The sequence below is a fragment of the Erpetoichthys calabaricus genome, chromosome 2, assembly GCF_900747795.2.
Source record: "Erpetoichthys calabaricus chromosome 2, fErpCal1.3, whole genome shotgun sequence".
Lineage (NCBI taxonomy): Eukaryota > Metazoa > Chordata > Cladistia > Polypteriformes > Polypteridae > Erpetoichthys > Erpetoichthys calabaricus.
The window spans coordinates 20,567,897-20,584,294 of record NC_041395.2 but is presented as its reverse complement, the minus strand read 5'-3'; the positions used below and the strand labels follow the sequence as shown (position 1 = coordinate 20,584,294).

Genomic DNA, 16,398 nt, shown 5'->3' with positions numbered 1-16,398 from the left:
GCGGTGTTTTGTTATTGGACTTCTGTGCTCGTCACGGATTGTCCATAACGAACACCATGTTCAAGCATAGGGGTGTTCATATGTGCACTTGGCACCAGGACACCCTAGGCCTCAGTTCGATGATCGACTTTGTGGTCGTGTCGTCGGACTTGCGGCCACATGTCTTGGACACTCGGGTGAAGAGAGGGGCGGAGCTGTCAACTGATCACCACCTGGTGGTGAGTTGGCTTCGATGGTGGGGGAGGATGCCGGTCAGGCGTGGTAGGCCCAAACGTGTTGTGAGGGTCTGCTGGGAACGTCTGGCAGAGCCCCCTGTCAGAAGTAGCTTCAACTCCCACCTCCGGCAGAACTTCGACCACATCCCGAGGGAGGTGGGGGACATTGAGTCCGAATGGGCCACGTTCCGTGCCTCTATTGTTGAGGCAGCTGACCGGAGCTGTGGCCGTAAGGTGGTCGGTGCCTGTCGTGGCGGCAATCCCCGAACCCGCTGGTGGACACCGGCGGTGAAGGATGCCGTCAAGCTGAAGAAGGAGTCCTACAGGACCCTTTTGTCCTGTGGGACCCCGGAGGCAGCTGATAGGTACCGGCAGGCCAAGCGGAATGCGGCTTTGGTGGTTGCTGAGGCAAAAACTCGGGCGTGGGAGGAGTTTGGGGAGGCCATGGAGAATGACTTTCGGACGGCTTCGAGGAGATTCTGGTCCACCATCCGGCGTCTCAGGAAGGGGAAGCAGTGCAGTGTCAACACTGTATATGGTGGGGATGGTGCGCTGCTGACCTCGACTTGGGACGTTGTGGGTCGGTGGGGGGAATACTTCGAAGACCTCCTCAATCCCATTAACATGCCTTCCAATGAGGAAGCAGAGCCTGGGGACTCAGAGGTGGGCTCCCCCATCTCTGGGACTGAGGTCACCGAGGTGGTCAAAAAACTCCTTGGTGGCAGGGCCCCGGGGGTGGATGAGATACGCCCGGAGTTCCTCAAGGCTCTGGATGTTGTAGGACTGTCTTGGCTGACACGCCTCTGCAACATCGCATGGACATCAGGGACAGTGCCTCTGGATTGGCAGACCGGGGTGGTGGTCCCCCTCTTTAAGAAGGGGGATCGGAGGGTGTGTTCCAACTACAGAGGGATCACACTCCTCAGCCTCCCTGGAAAAGTCTATTCAGGGGTCCTGGAGAGGAGGGTCCGTCGGATAGTCGAGCCTCGGATTCAGGAGGAACAGTGTGGTTTTCGTCCTGGTCGCGGAACAGTGGACCAGCTCTATACCCTTAGCAGGGTCCTGGAGGGTGCATGGGAGTTTTCCCAACCAGTCTACATGTGTTTTGTGGACTTAGAAAAGGCATTCGACCGTGTCCCTCGGGGAATCCTGTGGGGGGTACTTCGAGAGTATGGGGTACCGGCCCCCCTGATAAGGGCTGTTCAGTCCCTGTACGATCGGTGCCAGAGCTTGGTCCGCATTGCCGGCAGTAAGTCGAACCCGTTTCCAGTGAGAGTTGGACTCTGCCAGGGCTGCCCTTTGTTACCGATTCTGTTCATAACTTTTATGGACAGAATTTCTAGGCGCAGCCAGGGTGTTGAGGGGGTCCGGTTTGGTGGGCTCAGGATTGGGTCACTGCTTTTTGCAGATGATGTTGTCCTGTTTGCTTCATCAGGCCGTGATCTTCAGCTCTCTCTGGATCGGTTCGCAGCCGAGTGTGAAGCGGCTGGGATGAGAATCAGCACCTCCAAATCCGAGACCATGGTCCTCAGCCGGAAAAGGGTGGAGTGCCCTCTCAGGGTTGGTAGCGAGATCCTGCCCCAAGTGGAGGAGTTCAAGTATCTCGGGGTCTTGTTCACGAGTGAGGGAAGAATGGAGCGTGAGATCGACAGGCGGATCGGTGCGGCATCCGCAGTAATGCGGGCATTGCATCGGTCTGTCGTGGTGAAAAAGGAGCTGAGCCGCAAGGCGAAGCTCTCAATTTACCAGTCGATCTATGTTCCTACCCTCACCTATGGTCATGAGCTATGGGTAGTGACCGAAAGAACGAGATCGCGAATACAAGCGGCTGAAATGAGTTTCCTCCGCAGGGTGTCTGGGCTTTCCCTTAAAGATAGGGTGAGAAGCTCAGTCATCCGGGAGGGGCTCAGAGTAGAGCCGCTGCTCCTCCGCATCGAGAGGAGTCAGATGAGGTGGCTCGGGCATCTGATCAGGATGCCTCCTGGACGCCTCCCTGGTGAGGTGTTCCGGGCACGTCCAACCGGGAGGAGGCCCCGGGGAAGACCCAGGACACGCTGGAGGGACTATGTCTCTCGACTGGCCTGGGAACGCCTTGGGATTCTCCCGGAAGAGCTAGAAGAAGTGGCCGGGGAGAGGGAAGTCTGGGCATCTCTGCTCAAGCTGCTGCCCCCGCGACCCGACCTCGGATAAGCGGGAGACAATGGATGGATGGATGGATGGATGGTTAACTTTTTATGTGAATTTGAGAAGGGATGTTCTTGTTGTTTGATATTATTTGTCCCAAATAAGCTTTTTAAATAAAGTGCCCTCTATTTGTTTAGGCCAATTATTTGACTTTTGAATATTACCCTCACAACTCAAGTAATAAACTTAGGTAACAGGTCTAATATCTCTTCACGGACTTTATAATACTCTCTTGGCAGACATAACAATAGATTTACATCAGAAACAGACACAATGTTCAAGGTGAGGCCTTACAAGCATAAGGAGACCCTCTCTGCTAAACAGCAGGTTACTTGTGGTAAGTGGAACATCACTGTGAGTGACATATTCAATTATATTACATATATTCCTGATTGGCAGACCAAATAGGTTGAGAGTTGGCATCACCTCCAACACCATCATCCTTAAGATCAGCGCAACCTCGGGTTGTGTCACAAGTCCCTTGTTGTATTCCCTGTATAGTCACAATTGTATATCTATGCACAGATGTACAACGGTTGTCATTGGCTTGTTTGCCAATGAGGAGAAGTCTGCCTACCTGGGGGAGATGGAGGAACTGTCTTGGTAGCATCAGTCTAACAACTTTGACCTAAATGTCTCTAAAAATAATGAAATGATTGTGGAGTTCAGGTGGAAGCACAAAAGGCAGCTCACAGCTCACTTAGGATCCGAATCTACAGTGGAGAGAGTCAGCAGCTTTCACCAAAAATTTCACCAAAGCCATAAAAAATGTCTAGGGCTACATTAAGGCAAATGGCCAGGACTGCAAATACTGCATGAAAAGAAGTTTCTTCCCTCATTCCATGTGAATTTTAAACTCCCTCTTTATTCTGCATCTGTGCTACTTTGTGAACTCCAAACTACGCTAATTATGTCATAGGTGTTGAATATGGAATATTAATTGCAATAAAATTGAATGCAGTCGAATGAGTTAACTACATTGACATGTAATGTACATATATGCATGTGGTGCATTCAATTTTGGTACAAATAATCTTCCATAACCAACACCTACATCACCCACATGAAGCAAGGAATCTTTTATCGTTATGTCATAGATAAAAACATGATTGCTTTTAGCTACAGCATTCAATTTTCTTATGACTTTAAAATGCAATATAAAAGTGTATTGCATTTTAATCCATGTCCCTAGATTGCATGTTGTAACTAAAAGCGAATCAAAATGCAATACATTTGCTTAAAGACCACGCATTAATCATATACGAAAACTAAATGTAATCAAATGACTGCCATCAAAGGGTGGGGCAAGAGGCGTCAGTAGTAGGTGTAAGGGGTGTTCCATTTCTAAACATTCTCTGCTCTGCCAGTGAACAGAAGCTCTGACAACGTGGACAGTGGAGTTTATAATCAAAACAGCAAAAAGTATGTTTCCAGTCTTGCTGAAAAAGTTTACCTCAAAAGTTGTCTAAAGTTATTTCCTTTTTATTCATGTTAAATTACAACCCCAAATCAGAAAAAGTTGGGACAATGTGGAAAATGTGAATAAAAAAAGAAAAAAGCAAGTTATAAATTCTCCTCAAATTTTATTTCATTGCAGACAGTATGAACACAAAATAATTCATGTTTTTTTTTTGTCAACATCATTTGATTTGTAAATAAATATCCATTCTTGCCATTCAGGCTTGCAACACATTTCAAAAAAAGTTGGGATGGGGGCAATTAAGGGGTAGTAATGAGGTATAATAACTAAATAATGATGTGATTTGAAACTGGTGATGTTAACAGGTGATTGCAATCATGATTTGGTACAAAAGCAGCATCGAGGAAAGGCCTACTCCTTTAGGAGCAAAGATGGGCAGAGGATCGCCAGTTTGCCACCAAGTATGGGCAAAAATCTTTGAAATGATGAAGAAAAACGTTTCTCAAAGACAGGAAGAGATTTGGGCATTTCTCCCTCTACAGTGCATAACATAGTGAAAAGAATCAGGGAATCTGGAGAAATTACCGTGCGCAAAGGCCAAGGACGCAAGCCTAAACTGAATGGCCGTGCTCTCCGAGCCCTCACACGGCACTGCATTAAAAACTGTCATTCATCAATAAATGATATAACTGCGTGGGCTCAGGACTACTTCAGGAAGTCACTCTCAAGCACTACAGTACGTAGTAGTTACATTAGGAAATGCCAGCTAAAACTGTACTGTGCCAAAAGGAAGCCCTACATAAATAGTGTCCAGAAGCGCCGTCGACTTCTCTGGGCTCGGAGGCATCTGGAATGGTCCATTGTGCAGTGGAAACGTGTATTGTGGTCAGACGAATCGGTTTTTCACATCTTTTTTGGAAGAAATGGACGTCGTGTGCTGTGGACCAAAGAGGAAAAGGACCATCCAGACTGTTACCAGATACAAGTCCAAAAGCCAGGGTCTGTCATGGTATGGGGTTGTGTCAGTGCCTTCGGCAAAGGTAACTTGCACTTCTGCGATGGCACCATCAATGCTGAGAAGTATATCTCAGTTTTGGAGGAACAAATGCTGCCTTCAAGACGACGTCTTTTCCAGGGACGCCCATGCTTATTTCAGCAAGACAATGCCAAACCACATACTGCGCGCATAACAAAGGCATGGCTGCGTAAGAAGAGGGTGCGGATGCTTGACTGGCCTGCCTGCAGCCCTGATTTGTCTCCTATAGAGCATGTTTGGCACATTTTGAAACGAAAAATGCGTCAACGAAGACCCCATACTGTTGCGCACCTAAAACGTTGTTTGCAGGATGAATGGGACAAACTAACACCTGCAACACTTAGTCACTTGATTTCTTCAATGCCTAAACGTCTTTTAAGTGTTGTTAAAAGACAGGGGAACTGTACAAAGTGGTAAATGCTGTACTGTCCCAACTTTTTTTGAAATGTGTTGCAAGCCTGAATGGCAAGAATGGATATTTATTTACAAATCAAATGATGTTGACAAAAAAAAAACATGAATTATTTTATGTTCATATTGTCTGCAATGAGATAAAATTTGAGGAGAATTTATAACTTGCTTTTTTCTTTTTTTATTCACATTTTCCACACTGTCCCAACTTTTTCTGATTTGGGGTTGTAACTACCGCAGTAAATTTGCCAAGGTGTAGGCTGTTGGCAGTTTTGACTAAATACTGAATATAGTAAAATAAGCTTGGTTTCTTCGTTCCTTTTCATTCATATACTCTGTCATAAGTAGAGCCCATACTTACCAAGCATCTCATTATTACCTCTAGGAATTGCACTAAATGTCACATTAGGGTAAGAATTCATCCTACCTCAGAATAGGACAAGAGATGTATTTATAACATTATATTTAACAATAGTGTTATATTAATTACATTTATAAATATACATTTATATTTAGATTATTTATTAAGCCACCTAGTCCTAGTAACTCCCAAGAGTAGGAATGAATGATGCCATGATTTTACAGCACTCCTTGCCATAAATGGCCATTCATTTTGACATTATGTAGGTTTCCGATGCTTACCCTAAGGCTTTACTACAACAATGATAATCATCATCATCCTCCTCCTAGTAGTGGAAGAAGGCAAACATAATAAGGTAAGATACTAATGCTAAGCTACATGTAATTGTTGCCATTTGATCACAACAATATCAAGAATAATATAGTAATGATCACCAAGACACATACTTTCAGTTCATTTACATGCACATACCTACCCAGATTAAGGTGAATAACCTGATTAAGCCAGCAGTTCAAGGTTGTCATCGGCTGCCATGAAACTAAAAATAAGCATAATGCCTGTAATAATTCTGTTGTATTTCATAAATGTTTATTCAAATGGACTATTTAGAGGTTTGTCATCTGATTGCACACCATTTTCTTCTTGACAAAGCCCTTCAAAGAACCCAGTACGTGTGCTTCTTTCCTTATACCAAGTGCTGCTGGAATAACAACAAATGTATTTTTAACATCAATAAGGTAAGTATTGTTTTAGGTTACTCATTACTTTAAAAAGTAATTGGACCATTTAACCCACATTACTTTTAACGTGTGACCTTACTGCTCTTGAGATTGTGTTGCAGAGTTTAATATTGTACATTCAGTTCATCAACACAATTTTAGCTATTTCTGAAATATTGAGAGATTATTTAGGTCAGGAGAAGAATCAATACGATTACTCAGACATTTGGCTCTGGCATAGTATTTTGTGGATGCTGAAAGCGTGTGCAAAGCAAATACATGCGCAGGTTGGCAGAGTGCAACAGGCATGAGCAGACTACAAAACCCTTAACAGTAACCCAGTAATGGGTTTACGTGGCCACATAATCCAATTACTCACAGAGATATCTACCAGTTAACCAGATTTCTCAGAAGTCAATAACTCAATTTCTCTAATCTGAATAATCGGGTTTACCATGGCATTTTAGAAATTAGATTTCTGTGAATAATCAGGTTATTGAAATGTATGTAAACGCGCTAATTAACAAGGAGTTAAGCCCGATAATGGCCTTGTTTATTTAACAACGATAAATGATCATGTTTATTTAACAATGAATGATCCAGAGCCGTACATTTACTTTTGACCACACTAAGCACCACATAAAGTAATAGTTATCAAAACTATCTGTGGCTAAAAGTTGCAGTCACTCTTCCAGTGTGCTTTGCCCTGCCTCTCTGTGATACACCGAAACTTCTGCAAGGCTCTATTTATGCAATAACTCTTGGGGTCTCCATCTGCCTTCTTGAACCTTCCTAGGCTAATAAAGCCTGACATGAAAGTCCCGGGGGTTCATGGAGGCAAAACTCAGGGTACCTGTGTGACATTTTGCCATCAGTCACCAATCCAGCCCCACTTATTTTTCAGGTATTTTGCTGGCTACTACAGTAGCCATCTACTATTGTGATATTGCTTGTGCCTCACATGTGTTTGCTCATCCACACTTGGAGCAATGTTCTTTACTTGTGTGACAACTTGCATGAATATAGTTTGCTTTAATAGTAACACACATGGATGTGTGAGCAAATGTTTAACTCTGTGTATAAACTCATGTTGTAAAAGTGTTCAAAATTTGAGAAATGCTTGGTGGTGACCTACCCAAATCACTGCTAATGCAAAGCCATGTTTTCTCTGTGGCCAAAACACTACCAACATTTTCATGTCAGCAGAGAGCGCGTACCTTCTCTGTGTAGACAGAAATATCATGCAACAAAAAAAGATTTGTTACGAATATGATACCATTTCTGTCAGACATATGTTTTTACAAGTTTACTGTTGTCCAGAATTTCCAAAACATTCCACCATTCCTAGGATGTGCATGTTGATCTCTGCATGAATGTCATCTTTTGGCAGCTTCTTGTGAGTTAGGACAGCTCTCAAGTTCTCCTAAATCCTGCTGAAGTTAGGAGTAGATTCCTAAATTAGGAAAATTGATAAAAAGCTTTTTACTTCTAACAGATAGACCAAATTGGTATTTCTCAGAGAATTTTGAGCCAATAAGGACCATTAATATAGGTACAGATATTATATATTTTTCCCCTCTTTTGACAAGGAAGACAATAAAATCACCATTGACATCACCAGCTTCCACCTTTTTAATGAGATGTAGGATCACCTGCCATATGGAAAAGTGGTATTATGGAAGATTTATGGAAAATCAACTTCATCCTCTAAACAGGATCATCTCTAGACAGAGGAGCAGCGTCAGCGACAGACTGCTGTCACCGTCCTGCTCCACTGACAGACTGAGGAAATCGTTCCTCCCCCAAACTATGCGATTCTTCAATTCCACCCGGGGGGGTAAACGTTAACATTATATAAAGTTATTGTCTGTTTTTACCTGCATTATTATCAATCTTTAATTTAATATTGTTTTTTTGTATCAGTAAGGTGCTGCTGGAGTATGTGAATTTCCCCTTGGGATTAATAAAGTATCTATCTATCTATATCAACTCCTCATTACTACAACTGTTAACACACGTAAACCAACCTTTTGATTCTGAATGATCAGTTTATTCTATTTACTTTTGACAAGATTAAAGTGTGGTCTTGAATCGAAATGCAATACAACTGGACCAGCCACATACGTTTGCATTGCTTTTAGTCATGACAAGTGATCCATGGACATGAATTAAACTGAAATATGCTTCAGCACTACATTTCAAACCGACATGCTATAGTGAAAAACAATCACAAAAATAAACACAGCACTGTTCGTTTTTTAATTATGGTATGATAAAACCGTGCCAAAATTAAATGCGCATTGCAATGCAGTTAAGTGTTGGACAGCATGTACCTCGGGCACCCATCTTTTAGAGTAGGTAAACTATTATCCTGCAATAAATCAAATGGTCATTTAAAAAACTGTTAATTGTGTTTACTCAGGTTGTCTTTTGCATTACAATAAATTTGATTGGTGATCAGAAAAAAAAAACAAGCGTTATGAAAAAGCAAAAACAGAGGAAATCGGGAAAGGGAAAATACTTCTTCGCGGCACTGTACATTTTTTTAATGCTCAGAGCTGCTTTTGACACAGTAACATCTCACTCCCGTTGCCCTGCGCAATCGAGTATATGTCAAATAAATAAAATCTTCAAATCGTATAACACTTATATCTGTGTTTGCTCGTCGGGTACCAGAACAGCAAGAACTGTTCCGATCATTGTGATCACCAAAACACATACAACTTTAATATTTGGTGCAAATTCAACCAAAAAAAAAAAGTTAAGTCTAGTTAGCAATGAAGGACCTTATTAAGAGACAAAAGAAAAAACAAAAATGCAGCGTTAGCGCCCTCCGGGGCAGTTTGCCCACCGTGATGTAAAGCCCACTTTGTGAGTGCCTAAGGGCTAACGCTTCGTCCCACTAACTCGTTCAAACCCCCCCAACATATAACTCTTAAATCATGCAACAAAACTCTGTCAAATCTGAAATTTCAGCAGAAATCTGACAAACTAATTAAAACAAATCACAGCTTCGAACGCAGTGACCAACTCCGGCAGCCAGGGTGTAAATCACGATGACTGGACGGACCAAAACAAGCGTCGGTGTCGCCGCAGCCGCCGCCGCCTCCTCCTCCTCCTCCTCCACCACCACCACCACATGGACGGCGTAATCAGGTATACGAGACCTTACCTTGCATACATCGTCTTTGGCATCCGCCAATACGCCGTAATTCCGATATAGCTCCTCCACGGTAACCGCCATGAGTACAAAATGCACGGCAGCGGAATGGCTAGGCTTTCCTTGCAAAGACTTCTGGTGCTTTCACTCCTTCTGCTTAATGTCGTCGCGACTCTTCGGCAGCGCAAAGATGACGGTTCTACTATTGTTTTCAGCTACAGCTTTAAGTATGCGTATTTACCTCCAAGCACAATTCCATATATTTGTCCCCTAACTTCGTCGAACACGTTCAACTCAGCCTCAAACACTTTTAGGCCGCTTCCCTCCCTATTAACGCCGAAAGAAAAGAAAGACCGTGAGACCTCGGGATCTCGCGAGGAGATTAACCTCGCGGGAATGCGACGTCAAATTTTTGACAAAACTTTATTGACAAGAAGAGAAAGAAAGTACAGTATGAATGAAACCTTTGAAGTAAATTTCAGCGGGCCATTTTCTCAGAATTCAAATTTGTTTATCAAAATTGTTTTATATTATTATTTTTTTTAACCATCGAGAATTATGTTTTTTGGATTTCTCAATTGCTTTCAGTATCATCCAGCTATTACTCGGATATGGAGTAAGTAAGCTCAGGGGTGTGTATGTGGATGAGCCTATGATGTCCTGGGTAATGCACTATCTGTTCATCAGACAGCAATTCCCAAGCACGGTATCACCACAAGGAATACATAGCCCTGTCTCCTTTTTTCTTCACCCTGTATACCTAAGACTATGACTACCAGGTCATGTCGCATACAGAAATCATCAGGTGATTCTGATGGAGTGCACCGATAAGGAGGACAAGACAGAGGATAGCAGTCAAGTGGAGGACTTAGTGCAAAGAGAAATTGTCTGCAACTAAACCTCCTTTTTTGTTCTAATTTGACGTCAGGATGTGTGCAAGCTCCACCCACCATTTTAAGGAGTGGATGTAGAGGGGGTCCACTCCTACAGGTAATTGGGGGTCCACATTAATGACAGGTTTGACTGGTCTCAAAACACAGAGGAGCTATATAAGAAAGGCCTTTAATGTGGAAAGTGACATTCTGCACATCTTCTACAACTCCGTGATGACCAATGCAATTTTCTATGCTGTGGTGTGCTGGTATGGAATCAACAGGCTGATTAAAAGGGCAGTCTCAGTTATGGGACACAAACTGGACAACCGGGAGGTAGTAGTGTAGGAGAGAATTAAAACAAAACTGAGTGCCATTATGAACAATGCTGCACATCTTCTTTATGACACACAAACACTGAGGAATTTCAGCCAACAAATCAATCGGCAAAAGTGAGTCAAGAAACACAATGGAGGCTCCTTTATACCAATAACAAATTGCTTTCATAATACCTCAGTTTGACAGCTCTCTTATCGTTACCGAGTGAAAAGATTTCTTTCTCTTTAGTTATTCTGGTGTGTATTTGGGAGAAGGGGTTGTTTGTTATATTATTTATTTATTGAGCTTCTATTTCAAGCTAAATTTTCCTAAATAAAGTACAATGTATCTATTTATTATGTACTGCCTTTCCTATCTATCTATCTATCTATCTATCTATCTATCTATCTATCTATCTATCTATCGATTTAATACTAAAGTGAGAGCTGCTGTTGACTTAGTTGCACCTGAAAAGACAGTTAAAAAATCTTCTAGCATTGTACCATGGAAGACCCAAAGAGTGTCTGATTTAAAGAGAACATGCCATAGAGCTGAGCGTAAATGGAGGAAAACTAAACTAACTATTGACTATGAAATATTAAAAGTTAAAATAACAGAATACAATAACACAGTCCATCTTGAGAGGCGCTGCTATTTCTCTAAGATAATAAATAACAATGCTAGTAATCCCAGAGTCTTATTTTCGACGATTGATCGTCTGTTAAACCCAAGTAACTCAAAAGAATGCCTCCTAAGTACTTCCAGTAAAACCTGTGAGGCTGTTGCTGTATTTTTCAATCAAAAAATTAATGATATTAGAAATAACATAGTAAATCTGCCCAACAGTGAGGATCCTCCTAAATCCCAGTACTCCGTTACAAACAAATTAAATTCTTTCACCAGGATAGATTTATCTGATTTACATAAAATAATTTCCCAAATGAAACCCTCCACCTGTGCCCTTGACCCAATACCAACAAGTTTTTTCAAAGAAGTATCGGGCGTGCTAATTGATAATGTTGTTGACATAGTAAATTCGTCATTAGATACGGGGGTCTTCCCAGACTGTCTTAAGACTGCTGTAGTTAAACACCTACTTAAGAAAAATAATCTTGACCCCTCTGCTCTTGAAAATTTTAGACCCATCTCTAACCTGCCTTTCTTAAGTAAAATTCTAGAGAAGGCAGTCATTATGCAGTTAAATGACCACCTCAATTAAAATGCTATTCTTGATAAATTTCAGTCAGGTTTTACAACAAATCACAGCACAGAAACTGCACTCGTTAAAGTAGTAAATGATTTACGGGTAAATGCAGACAGAGGCCATTTATCTGTTCTCATCCTCTTACATCTGAGTGCCGCATTTGACACCATTGATCATAATATTCTTAAGAATGGCCTTAGTCAATGGGTGGGCCTCTCTGGCAGTGTCTTAAATTGGTTTGAATCCTACCTGGCAGGGAGAAAATTCTTTGTTAGTTGTGGTAATTATAACTCAAAGACACGCCTTTGCCGTGAAGCTCCAAATTGAGCTCAGGTGCATCCTGTTTCCCCTGATCATCCTTGAGATGTTTCTGCAGCTTCATTGGAGTCCACCTGTGGTAAATTCAGTTGACTGGACATGATTTGGAAAGGCACACACCTGTCTATATAAGGTCCCACAGTTGACAGTTCATGTCAGAGCACAAACCAAGCATGAAGTCAAAGGAATTGTATGTAGACCTCCGAGACAGGATTGTCTCGAGGCACAAATCTGGGGAAGGTTACAGAAAAATTTCTGCTGCTTTGAAGTTCCCAATGAGCACAGTGGCCTCCATCATCCGTAAGTGGAAGAAGTTCGAAATCACCAGGACTCTTCCCAGAGCTGGCCGGCTATCTAAACTGAGTGATCGGGGAGAAGGGCCTTAGTCGGGGAGGTGACCAAGAACCCGATGGTTACTCTGTCAGAGCTCCAGAGGTCCTCTGTGGAGAGAGAAGAACCTTCCAGAAGGACAACCATCTCTTCAGCAATCCACTAATCAGGCCTGTATAGTAGGGTGGCCAGACAGAAGCCACTCCTTAGTAAAAGGCACATGGCAGCCCGCCTGGAGTTTGCCAAAAGGCACCTGAAGGACTCTCAGACCATGAGAAAGAAAATTCTCTGGTCTGATGAGACAAAGATTGAACTCTTTGGTGTGAATGCCAGGCATTACGTTTGGAGGAAACCTGGCACCATCCCTACAGTGAAGCATGGCGGTGGCAGCATCATGCTGTGGGGAAGTTTTTCAGCAGCAGGGACTGGGAGACCAGTTAGGATAAAGGGAACGATGACTGCAGCAATGTACAGAGACATCCTGGATGAAAACCTGCTCCAGAGCGCTCTTGACCTCAGACTGGGGCGACGGCTCATCTTTCAGCAGGACAACGACCCTAAGCACACAGCCAATATATCAAAGGAGTGGCTTCAGGACAACTCTGTGAATGTCCTTGAGTGGCCCAGCCAGAGCCCAGACTTGAATCCGATTGAACATCTCTGGAGAGATCTTAAAATGACTGTGCACCGACGCTTCCCATCCAACCTGATGGAGCTTGAGAGGTGCTGCAAAGAGGAATGGGTGAAACTTGCCAAGGATAGGTGTGCCAAGCTTGTGGCATCATATTCAAAAAGACTTGAGGCTGGAATTACTGCCAAAGGTGCATCGACAAAGTATTGAGCAAAGGCTGTGAATACTTATGTACATGGGATTTCTCAGTTTTTTTATTTTTAATAAATTTGCAAAAATCTCACGTAAACTTTTTTCATGTTGTCATTATGGGGTGTTGTGTGTAGAATTCTGAGGAAAAAAATGAATTTAATCCATTTTGGAATAAGGCTGTAACATAACAAAATGTGGAAAAAGTGATGCGCTGGGAATACTTTCCGGATGCACTCTATCTATCTATCTATCTATCTATCTATCTATCTATCTATCTATCTATCTATCTATCTATCTATCTATCTATCTATCTATCTATCTATCTATCTATCATACTAGGATATCTAAGCAATCAGCCACCCTGTCAGGTATTTCTTTATTAACCACTAGACAAAGAGCCCGTTTCGACAACGTAAGATGAAACGGGCATGAATGGAATAGTCATAAGTATAAGCACCACAAACCTGATATAGGTGTATTGAATGAATGCGTAATTAGGCCTCGAGCTGTAGTCGAAATCGCCTTTCAGGCCTCTAGAGCTTTAATCGAAGTCGCTTTTCTCTTTGAATTTTTGCGGCCGTAAATCCGCCGCCTCCCGCGATGTTGGGGTTGGATGTCAGTCGAAGTCGCCTTTCTCTTTGAATTTTCGCGGCCATAGTCGCCTTTCTCTTTGAATTTTTGCGGCCGTAAATCCGCCGTCTGCCGCGATGTCGGTCTCGTAAGGTTTTTCGGGCAGCTGTGCAGAAGGCGACTGCGCATTCAGCTTCGGACGGACGTGAGTGAATGAGTGAGTGAGTGAGGAGACTGGCGAATTATGTATTAAGATTGAATTAAAGTACACAACATATTCATACAACATGACTTAAATGCATGATATTCTTGTTATAGCTTCTGACTGCTAATATAAAATACAGTCAAAGCAAGCATTTTACAGTCCATAAGTGTGCCACCATTAACAGGATACTCTTGTGCTTCTCTTTCTCTTCATCTTCCCAGCATCTCATGTGGCTGCAGCATGACTTCTGGTCATCCTAGTATTTTTTTAAGTTCCCAAGGAGGCCCGATTAAAGAGGTGGGTTTTCAGCAGTTTTTTGAAGTGTTTAACATTAATGGTCCACTGTATCTCTAACAGTAAAGCATTTCAGATTGTTGGTGCGTAGAAACAGAACGCTGCCTCCCCAGTTCTTTTACTCTTCACTCTCAGAATTCTGAGCAAGTTTTTGTCAGAGGATCTAAGTTTAAAATTAGAGATGTGGGGGTACAAGAGGTGCAGAATATACAGGATGCCAGATTGTTTAGTATTTTAATATCAATCCTAAAGGGCATGGGCAGGCAGTGTAATCATGCTAAGACTGGTGAGATATGCTCAGATTTTCTATTTTTAGTTAAACATTCTTGGTACTGCATTGTGGTCTTATGTCTCTTTTTTGGTAATCATGGTAGGAGTGCATTGCAATAATCTAGACCGGGGTCCTGGGGGTTCACTGTTGCTTCAGGTTTTTGTTTCAACCAGATTTATAATCAGTGCCAACAACTGATAACACTGATCTCATTTTATTAGCTGTTATTTTCTTTATCTTCTCTTATTCTACATTCAGAAAAGCACAGTAGCATCCATCCATCCATTATGCAAACCGCTGAATCCGAACACAGGGTCACGGGGGTCTGCTGGAGCCAATCCCAGCCAACACAGGGCACAAGGCAGGAAACAATCCCGGGCAGGGTGCCAACCCACCACAGCACAGTAGCATGAATTCAACATTTATAAGACATAGAAATATTTCTGTCTTTACTACAGATTTAAATGCTGAACTCTGTTTTGTTGATTTCATTATATTTTGTCCTTTCTCTGTGCAGTTTGCTTCCTTCATTGTATCTTAATCCGGTCAAGTCACGTCAGGTTGGGGAGCCTGCACTGGAACAGCGTGTTGCTGCACCCACCACATAAACAAACAGCTTGGGATCCTGGTTGGCAACCCTCCAGGCAGACACATGGTCCAGTCCCACCCTCAGGAAATGACCCTCTATCTATAGGTGTTACATGGGCGTTCCCTTGGCCTGGTCCAGCCACTCAGGTCCTCTGTGAACTGGACCACCCTCGAGTAATCATGCCACGTGGCTGTAGTGGCGTAACTGACGCTCTCTCACAATGCAGGTTGTGAAAGATAGAGGCACTGTCGACCCCTTGAACCCTCAGACCTAATGTCAGACACCAGGTAAAAGTCCAATATGACTTTATTTTATAATAATAATGTGCACCAAGCACTCTACACTCCACTATACTCATATAATACACAAATCACTAATCAATAACCAATCCTCCACTCCCAGACATGTTGCCACCCTTCCACTCAGCTCAGCTCCTGATCTGGGATTTCCCACAGTCCTTTATATCCCCTGACCTGGAAGTGGTTCCAACCCTGCAGTCCATGACTTGTTATCACTTCCGGGTCAGAGTAAAAGTCCTTTTCTTCATCCTGGAAGCACGTCGTTCCTTCTGGTCATGTGATCAGGACATACTTCCGGGTTATAGGGCACGTATAAGTCCTTGAGCCTCCCTGCAGTGTCCTCTGGTGGGCCCCACGGTGTCCAGCAGGGTCGGGAATAAAAACTCCATTGTCCATAACTCAATGCTGGTCTTTGGGGCACTTCCATGCTATAGGGAGGGCTCCATCTAGTGGCCTGGGGGTATTGGCCAGGATGAACGACCAGCCATCTCCCACAAGGTCATGTGCCTCATTCAGGACTCTATGAGCAACACAAAGTCAAACCAGCGGTACCCAAGGACTCTCTGAAAAGACACACATGAAGGAGTCCTGTCTTCATCTCAGGTCACTGGATAGCGTCCATGTCTCACAGCCATTGAGCAAGACAGGAAGCACCAGGACTCTAAAGACTTGGACCTTCGTCCTTTTGCATAGATATCGGGAGCGCCACACACCCCTTTCCAGTGACCTCATGATCCCCTATGCTCTCCCAATCCATCTACTGACTTCATAGGAAGAGTCACCAGAGACATGAATGTCA

The 16,398-nt window shown here is 43.1% G+C and overlaps 1 protein-coding gene across 1 annotated transcript in view; it reads right to left on the bottom strand.

Annotated features, from left to right (window-relative positions):
• Nucleotides 1–9,862, bottom strand: part of api5 (apoptosis inhibitor 5) — a 50,886-nt gene extending 41,024 nt beyond the window's left edge. Inside the window, exon 1 of the mRNA XM_028793499.2 lies at nucleotides 9,519–9,862. Coding sequence (XP_028649332.1) covers nucleotides 9,519–9,590 — 72 coding nt within the window. The 5' untranslated portion in view covers nucleotides 9,591–9,862. The remainder of the gene's footprint in view (nucleotides 1–9,518) is intronic.
• Nucleotides 9,863–16,398: the final 6,536 nt, after the last annotated feature.